General features: G+C 42.6%; 1 protein-coding gene across 1 annotated transcript; it reads left to right on the top strand.

The window, feature by feature from the left end:
* Positions 1 to 3,082: 3,082 nt before the first annotated feature.
* TMEM229A (transmembrane protein 229A) lies at positions 3,083 to 5,252 on the top strand. The gene has a single exon (XM_003318755.5). It carries the CDS (start codon positions 3,174 to 3,176, stop codon positions 4,308 to 4,310), a length of 1,137 nt encoding a protein of 378 aa, XP_003318803.1. The 5' UTR covers positions 3,083 to 3,173; the 3' UTR covers positions 4,311 to 5,252.
* Positions 5,253 to 9,248: the final 3,996 nt, after the last annotated feature.

Genomic DNA, 9,248 nt, shown 5'->3' with positions numbered 1-9,248 from the left:
AGACCAGCAAGAAATGCTTTTAATCTTTTTATGTTCACAGAGACTCTAATGTGAGGATTTTTAATATAAAATGATGATGATCAGTAAAGCTATCCTGCAGTTTTAAAATGAAGAATAGTTTTAGAAATATAGCAATGAAGCATGTAAAACAAAAAGAACAATGTCATGATAAAGCAAAAACAAAGGTTGGCATCATTGCTGGGGTAAGAATGGCACAGAATACTGATTTTTTAAATGAGACCAAAAAAAAGAATTAAAGGTGATATATACCATGAGCATTTTTCTTATACTTTGTCTTATGCCGAGTTTTGTTTGTTTGTTTGTTTGTTTACTTTTTTAAGTTAGTTTCACTCACATTCCGAAATGGTCTAACTAAGAAGAGGCCACAATGAAAATATAAAAGAAACATGGAGAGAATAACAGATCATAGCTGCACTTTCTATTATGCTTTTCTAACTGTTCATTTATATTTTGTATGATTTCTCCTAAGAAAAATGGAAAACCATTTCAGAAAAAGAACCAAAAGAATGAGAAGATTTTTAGTAGTCCAACCCACTTGATAGAGAACTACTGTGAGGACAGTAGTGAGCCCAAACGTTTTATTGAATACTCCTCATTTAAAAATTTAATGTTTCATATGTATATATACACACACATAAATTTTATACATGTTCTATTATACTGTGTAATTTATAAAATATATAAGGTATACAAAATAGAAATTTTTAAATGCTGAAATTAAAAATACAGAAATGAAAGCTCTAATTTTTTTTTAATCCAAAAGATTTTCCTACACTCCCTGGGATGAATTCTAGGTTGGACTACAGATTTTCAAGATTTTCCTTGCATCCTTAAGAAAAGTTAGAATAAATAGAAGACTTGGGCCCTTGAAGTTTAATTTGCTATTTGAAAACAATTCAGGTTTAATATAGCAAGTTAGCATATACATGTTTGAATGACTACATTTATGGTATTATGAAGAAGTGCTTTCCCTTGTCTAAATAGCAGTTATGGAGAAAGAGTGCATTTGTTTGTAATATCTGATAAATTGGGCCCAGGATTGAGTTTACTTAATGAAATAAAAACTCAAAATAAACATTAATCTAGTAGTACAAACATCTAGTATTTACCATTAAATGATCACGATCAGTTATTATTGATAATCATAAGTAGGCTTTATGAAGGCATAATAGATTATTATCATTTTAACTAGATTACACACCTCTTAAAGAGAGCATCTTATAACCCTTTATTTTCCCAGTGTAGGCATAGCAAGGTGCTCACAAAAATGTTTACATTATTTCCCTTCATTGTATTTGCTCAGGCACTTGGGCAACTAGATCAAACCTGGTTTGCAACAAGTTTGATGAACCTGCTACCTGACATTTCTGTCCCTCACATGAAAACTTCCTGACATTCCTGTCCCTGACATGAAAGTTTCTCTTAATTCACAGTCAACTTAGCTACCACAGATTGGAACGTGAGGGGCTGAAATAGGCAAGGAGACAGCGTGAGGAGGAGGTTGCCTTAGAAATAGAGGATCAGCCTCATTATGTCTATTCGCCAGAAGGGGAAAAAAAAAAATCCCCAGAAAGCCTTTCATCAAGGGAGGATCTAAACTCTAACACAGAACTGTTATCTATCCGCACATGAATTTGGGGGGAAGGAGGAGAAAGAGGGAGGTAATCGGTATAATTCACCCCGGAGGCTCTTTCCAGTTCCAAGACTGATTCAAAATTGGAGAGAATGGTGGAACCAACACACCAACATTCTGAACCCCTTCCACTCTCTCCACCAAGGAAGGAAGGAAGAAAGGAAGGAAGGAAGGAAGGAAGGAGGGAAGGAGGGAGATAAAGAGGGAGGAAGGGAGAGAGAGAGGGAGGGAGGGATTGGAGGGGAGGGGAGGGGAGGGGGGAGGGGAGGGCAGGAAGTAGGGAATGAGGGAAGGGAGAAGAGGGGAGAGGTGAAGGGAGGGAGGGAAAAGATAGAAAAAGATAAACCCTGGCCCTTTATGTCACTCTCCATTTCTGGGATGACCTAGTTCTGCCAAAAGAAGAACCCAGCAGCGGGGTGTGCCAGGACGAGGTACTATTCTCCACCTGAGACCCCACAGTAGCTAGAACAAAGCATTTCCTCTTCTCCACACCCCAACCCAACCCAACTGGCCTGAAATCATTTCACAAATTCTGGGGGACATCGAATCTCTGTCCTTGGCCTTGAGTAAACCCAGAAAAGTAGATGGGCCAAGAAATAGATTGGAAAAGTGGATCAGGCCCCGCGGCAGCAATTTAGATGGAGGGTAACGCAGGGGCGGGCAGGCGTGGAGTCTCGAGTTTATTCTCTATGACTGGGACACAGCTGGCTTTGAATAAGAACATTAAGTATACAGCACCATATTTTGGTCTTGAGCCCAGCCTCCAGCCCGTGGCACTCAGCCATTCGTCTCCGCCAGCCAGGCCCTGGCCCTGATTGCCACGATGCAGGGAATGCCCATCAACTTGCAGTCACACCTGTTAGGTGTTTCTCCACTCAGTGCCTCCGCCCAGCAAGCGCCCCCCGCACGACCGGAGCCCCTGTGTTGAGTGGGCGCACCTGGAGGAAGAAGCAGGGCCGGGCCTTCCCGAGCAGACCCTGTGGGACTCGGTGCGGCGGGCGGGCGCGTGGGGGCGGCCTGAGAAGGCGGGAGAGGTCGAGGCAGGCGGAGAGGGGCATTGGCAGGGCGGGGGCAGGGCCGCCGCTGCTCGCGTTACGTTCCCAGAGCCTGCAGCGGAGGCGCGGGGCTTAGCAGCGGAGGGGATGGGGCTTCCACAAGCTTCTGCATTTCCCCTCACAGCCCCGGCGCCGCCTCCCCTGGCTGGGCCGCGGTGCCCGTTAGGCCGCGCAGGGTGAGAGCTAGAGCGGGCGCGGGCGGGCAGCACCTCGCCCGGGACTGGAAGGGAGGGCGCAGCGGGGCCACGGCGGGGGGATTCCGCTAGCCGGGCGGCCCGCGAGTCCCCTGAGTGCATCAGCCCCCGCTGCCGCGGGACCGCGGCCGGGACGGAGCTCCCTGCGCGCCCCCCGGGGGCCGGCAGCGGCCAGGAGGCGGCGCGGGGCTCGGCCGCTCGGCCCTGCAGCTCCGCGCACCCGGCAACGGCGGCGGTGCAGCCTCGGGCGTTCGGACAGCTTCCGAGCCCATGGCGGGGAGCGACGTGGACAGCGAGGGCCCCGCACGGAGGGGCGGCGCGGCGCGGCGTCCGGGGGCCCCTGGCGGGCCAGGAAGCGAGGCGGCAGCCGGCTGCCCGGAGCCGCTGTCCACTGCTGAAGCGCCGGCTGAGAGCGCCACGCTGCCCGCCTGGATGCGCCTCTACTTCTACGGGATGCACGGGATCACCCTGGACGTGCTGGTGTCCTCGGCCCGGCGCTTCGCCCGCAGCCCGGACCTGCGGATGCTAGGCTTCTCCTCGCCCTACCGCTGCCTGCTGCACTCGCTCACCCATTTCGCCCTGGAGAAGGTGTACCTGCAGCAGCGGCGCTGTCCCAACGCCTTCGTCTTCAATTTCCTCCTCTACCCCTCGGCCCACGTGGGGCTGCAGACCCTAGCGGGCCAGGCGCTACTACTCAGCCTGGGCGGCGGGGCGGGGGTCGCGGTGGCGCCAGGGGCGCTGGACCTGGCGCTGCAGTACGTGCTAGCGCTCTACCACTGCCAAGTGTTCCTAAAGCGCTTCCTGCGCTTGCGGTACGGGCGACAGAGGCGGCGGCAGCAGCAACAGCAGCAGCAGCAGCAGCAGCGCAGGGGCGCGCTCCCCGTCCCTCCCGGCGCCCGGGTCCCTACTGCGGCCGGAGCCCGGCGGCGACGACCCCGTGGCCCCAGGGGCGCCGGGGGAGCCCCCAGCCAGGGGCTGCCCGACCTACCCCGCTTTCTTTTCTTCGGAATGCACGGCTTTCTGGATGAGATCTTCTTCACCTTCTTCTTCAACGTACTGGGGCAGGGGGACGGGACAACCAGCGGCCACACGTCGCTCTGGTCCTTCTTTATGTACGGCAGCTGCAGTTTCGTGGTGGAAAAGCTCTACTTCCACCTCCACTACAGCCGCGGTTGGGGCACTTGGAAGCGGGTGCCCATCTACGTGATCTTCATCTACGTGTGGGAGCTGTCCTGGGGTCTGGGACTCCGCACGTGCGGGGCTTGTTCCTGGGACTATTCTCACTACCCGCTCAATTTTATGGGCCTCATCACCCTGATGTATTTACCTGGCTGGATATTCCTTAGTGTGTACCAGGACCTAATTTCCAACGTGTTGTGGAGGGTGCAGTACGTACCAGCTAACTAAAACCAAAAAAGAAAGAAAGAAAAGGAAAAAGTCACTGGATTCCCACGAATGGATGCGATTTATTTTTACACATTTAAAATGAAGTGGGTTTTTTAGTCCTTTAATTTTTATACGCTTTACTAAACTCTTCCAACTTGTTTTATTCCACCTTTTAGTTTTTCTATTTGAAACCCGTGTATAATATACTTTGAAACACTACTCGAAACATAATTCAAAGTACTTTAGTCGCCAATGTTTTAAAACGTTTACAAGCCCAAACGTTTACAAGCCCAAACAGCAAAACCGTTATACCTTAACATCAGAATGATGTAGTAGCGTTTACCCATCTGGCAATAGATGAGTGACAGCTACTAATTTTTTTTTTTTTTTTTGGCGGGGGGGATCTTTAAATCAGAGACCAGTGATTTTTACAAGATTTGGCTAAATTTTCTGATTCAGTGATTTGTTTACTTTCTTTTTAATCTAATTTCATTTTAATTCCTTGCCATATTTACCAATGACTGAAGAAACTCAATGTCTTGTACTCTTGAGACTACAGTTAATAGCTCTTAAAGTGCCTCCGTCTAGCACACAAGTGAAAAGAGGCTGAAAAATGTGAAAGCACGTTCTATGAACAGATATTTAAATGAGAGGTCTTTTCTAGCAACTCACACAGGTGACACTGTGTTAAGATATTTGATCTCCATCCTGGAAATGATTGCTTTCCAATGTGGGTAAGCCTTAAACAGCAGGTGTGTTAACGTTGATCAGATCCTGTGTTATCTATGGCTGTAAATTTTTGTTACTGTGCAATAATGTAAAATGTTTACCTTACATAGCCGAGGGCCAAGTGAAATTATATCACCTTCCACAGTGTTCTAACTCCAAGGACCCTTTTCTACATGGAACTTCAAGGGCAGAAACATTACCTTTGAATAAAATGAACCTGAATGTTCACTCTAATTACATTAAGCCTAATTGTTTTCTGTGAATACTGATATGTTTTCAGCATATTTCTGCCATGGCTGTTTTTCCTTCTGGGCCCAGAGTCCTTGGGCCAGGCTTGATGTGGTAATGTGCATTATAAATCAATAGTAGCTTTGTGGTGACTTACTATTAATGTCTGCAAGCTCTGAAGTTAAATGAGATGATGTAAACCATTTTAAGAAATTCATGCCTAATTAATAATGTATTTTGATGTTGTTTGCTGTTTTATTACATGTATAAAAGAGTAGAATTCAGTGCAGCTCAGCCAGGGATGACGAATATCCTCTCGGTTTTTATTACAAAGACAATCAGGAAAATTTCATGTATAGAAATGAGTGGTTTTCTATTCAAATTATCAGCGAGCCTATGCTGTAAAAAGGGACTTTTTTCTGTTTTCAAAAAATGTTTGCTACAGGAGTAGAAAATAATTTAAATTTGATTAACTTAGACATAGTTATGAGTGTTATATATTTTAAACCACTATCTGAGGTTGTAAGCTAAATTAAGAGTAATGAATGCTATATAATCAACCTCACCTGTGAAATGGACCATGCAAAACATTATTTTAGCCAAAATACTATACTCAAAGCTGAATAGAAACTTAAATATAAGCTAACTGTTTGCAGAGAGTTTCACTTAAGAAAAGTTCTCTATGACACTTGGTCAAGGATCAAAGATTTATGAAAACCCTGTGTAGAAAAAAGTATAAGCATAGTCACTCAAGTTAGGGAGATGCTGGACAGAATATTTGTAATTCAAATGTGACACATGTATCTGAGTTAAGTGTGACATCGCACCACACACTCCAGCGAATACTTCACCAAATCCGAGATTTCTGAAATACTTGCTAAATGTACACATTTGCACTGTGCCCTTCACATGCTGCTCTCCAGCCCTTCTTACTTGCCTAACAGCATTCTTAGGGTCAGAAATCCATCAAGGAAGTAGGAAAGCATGCTGTTTTGTTTTGCTTTTAATGTTAATCCTATTTAAAGGAAAAGTCAAGGTTTTCATTCATTCAGTTCACTCAAGAGATACTTACTGAGCCTCCACTATTTGCCAGGCACTTGCCTGAACTCTGGATATAGCTGTGAACCAACACAGACAAAATCTCTGTCCTTGGGATGCTTACGTACTAGTGCTTTGATTTATGTAAGATTATACTTATTTGCAATAGGCTATGAGAGGCAATTTTTATGAGGGCTCTCATCAGGCCTGTTCCTGGAAAATCAATCCATCAATCTAAAACAAAAATCTGTTAGCAGTCTCTCTGCTAGTTCTACAAAGAGCTAGTTCTTATGTATTCAGGAAGTGATTAGCCTGTCTATTAACACAGCACCTCGCTTTAGGGCTTCTCATTCTGTGTTTACTCAGCTTCTTAAATGTGACATTTTGCTGCAACCTTTGATCCTTTAAGGAAAAAGCAGGGAAAAGAAGGAACCATCAGATCATTCCATTGTGTTACTAATTAGTAATTCAAATACAGAAATGAGACGGCAATGTGATGATAGTTAATATCTAATTAGCACTTACCACCTACAAGGAACTCTTCTAAGGGGTGTGTGTCTGTGTGTGTGTGTAAAGAAATATGTGAAAATATATATATGTATATATCTTAGGGGAATATATATATTCATATATATCTCAGGGGAATACACATATTCATATATATATCTCAAGGGAATAGATATATATTTTATTTATATATATCATGTATATCTCTTAATATATATACATATGTGCACATATATTCACTTAAAGCTCTAACAGCCCTACTTTTACAGATGAAGACAAGAAAACTCAAACCCAAATAGGTTAAGTAACTGCCCAAGTCATACAGCTACTGAGCATTCAGATTTGAATCCGTATATACTGGACTCCAGTGTCCATTCTTAACGTCAATACTGTCATGCCTTGATCTACTGACCACAGTGGATCTTCTATGGAGTTCATTTTACAATCCGTATTGCTCTTCCCTTCCACTATTATAGATGCAAGAGTAGCTGCAATAAAAGCCAGGCAATAGTGGCAAAAAGACTTTCACGCTGCCTTTTTATTCCATGGTATTAAATAACAAGGGAGCTAATAGCAGGATGCATAACTGACATCAGCCTAGTTCTTATCCCGAGATGATACATCTTTATATTTCAGTGATGCTGTGAAATACATTACCTTGCTTGAATTCAGATAATTTTGAGTTTATAAGAATAAGGCCAGGCGCGGTGGCTGACATCTGCCGTCCCAACGCTTTGGGAACCCAAGGCAGGAGAATCACTTGAGACCAAGATTTCAAGACCAAACTGGCAACATAGCAAGTCCTCGTCTCTACAAAAAAATTAAAAAATAAATTAGCCAGATATAGTGCCACATGCCTGTAATCCTAGATACTTCAGAGGCTGAGGCAGGAGAATCACTTAAGCCTAAGAGTACAGGACTGCAGTGAGCTATGATCACATCACTGCATTCCAGCCTGGGCAGCAGAGCAAGACCCTGTCTCTAAAATCAGAATAATATGCCAAAATGCAAGATACCTCATATCACAAGCTAGGAAAAATATATATAATTATTACTACACATTTAATATGGTACTCAGAATAAATGTCATTGTAAGAGCTAAGCAGCCAAAAATTAAAACTAAATCTTTAGAGACATTTATTCTGAGTTCTAGTAAACAACTTAGAGTAAGAAATGTATTAATAGAAAAACATAAATGTAATTTATTTTTTTCTCCATGTTTAACTTATGCAATGCTGAAATGTCTTATTAGAAGGGCTTTAAATTTTAAATCAATTCTATTTGAGCTCTGAATCTAAAAAGGAATGTAACCTTTTGAGTTTTTCTTGTTAACAGTAAATACAGAAGTTCCTGTATCACACAAGGACTCCAATAAGATCTATCATCCATTTCAATATTTCCAACATTTTAATGATTCAGTGTACTTAACTATGAATACTTTATTATAAATATTTGATATTTCATGCTTCAGCTCAGCAAAACACAGGTTAGAAAAATATAACGTGTCTTTCATTGTTTAATCCTACCCCTTTGAATAAAAAGAATTTCTACTCTTGAAATAGTCTCCGTCGGCATGATGGACTTGGTTCTGCTTAAGAAAGACGGTGAATGAGAATTTTGATAGACTACTTTGGTTCGTTTCCTACTTCCAAAACACATTAAAAAAATCAATATACTTGGAAAGGAAGCTACACTCACAATACAGAGTTAGAGTGATAAATAAGTAATTCTATTGTAGTATCTTAAAGCATTTTAATAAAATCAATTTTCCTTATATTAAAAGGCATTAAAATCTTTTACCTTTTATGTTAATTTTAAATACACTATCTTGAACAATGCTTAATGGAGCTAAGCTCCTTTACTGAAGGAAAGTAAGAAGAAAGTATATAGTTCCCACACCGCTATGCATCAAACACATGCTCAGCTTATACTGAAGAGAAAGATGGCAGCAAAAGATGATTCTGTTACATTTCCAGGGTGTTTTTAGTTTTTTTCCTATTCTTAGGCTTGGTACTGGAGCATCTAACAAAGATAGCAATTGTCTGTGTGGACCTCTATTCACTAGAATTAGCCTCATTCTCATTTTTAACATTGAGGCCTCAAGCCAGCCACCAGCAGCTGAAATTGTAAATTAACCTGTAATGTGGATAGAGAGATTTTTTATTGGAGACTTTTTTCTTTTAATGTAAGGAAAAACATAGAGAATGGTTTCCTTAATTTCTAAATTATCTTTGCAAAAATCGTCAAGCAAATTACCAGACATCTGACAGAGAAACATGGATCCTTAACACGCACAAATGTTTAATTTTCATCTTACCTCTTAAAAATTCTACAAAATGCAAAAGTCACGTGAACCAACTTTCCCAACTAAAAAGAAAAATAAATAATATGTCTTTACCATGATTGAGGAAAATCAAGTGTTGAAAGAAATTGTGAAAGTTAATAACATCCAGCCTT

The sequence above is a fragment of the Pan troglodytes genome, chromosome 6 (genome assembly GCF_028858775.2).
Source record: "Pan troglodytes isolate AG18354 chromosome 6, NHGRI_mPanTro3-v2.0_pri, whole genome shotgun sequence".
NCBI classification, from domain to species: Eukaryota; Metazoa; Chordata; class Mammalia; order Primates; family Hominidae; genus Pan; species Pan troglodytes.
Note: the sequence above shows the minus strand (reverse complement) of the source record. Positions and strands in the feature narration are given on the sequence as shown.

What these genes read in the sequence shown, in the direction of transcription:
- TMEM229A (XM_003318755.5), top strand. Translation starts at nt 3,174, where the DNA reads ATGGCGGGGAGCGACGTGGACAGCGAGGGCCCCGCACGGAGGGGCGGC.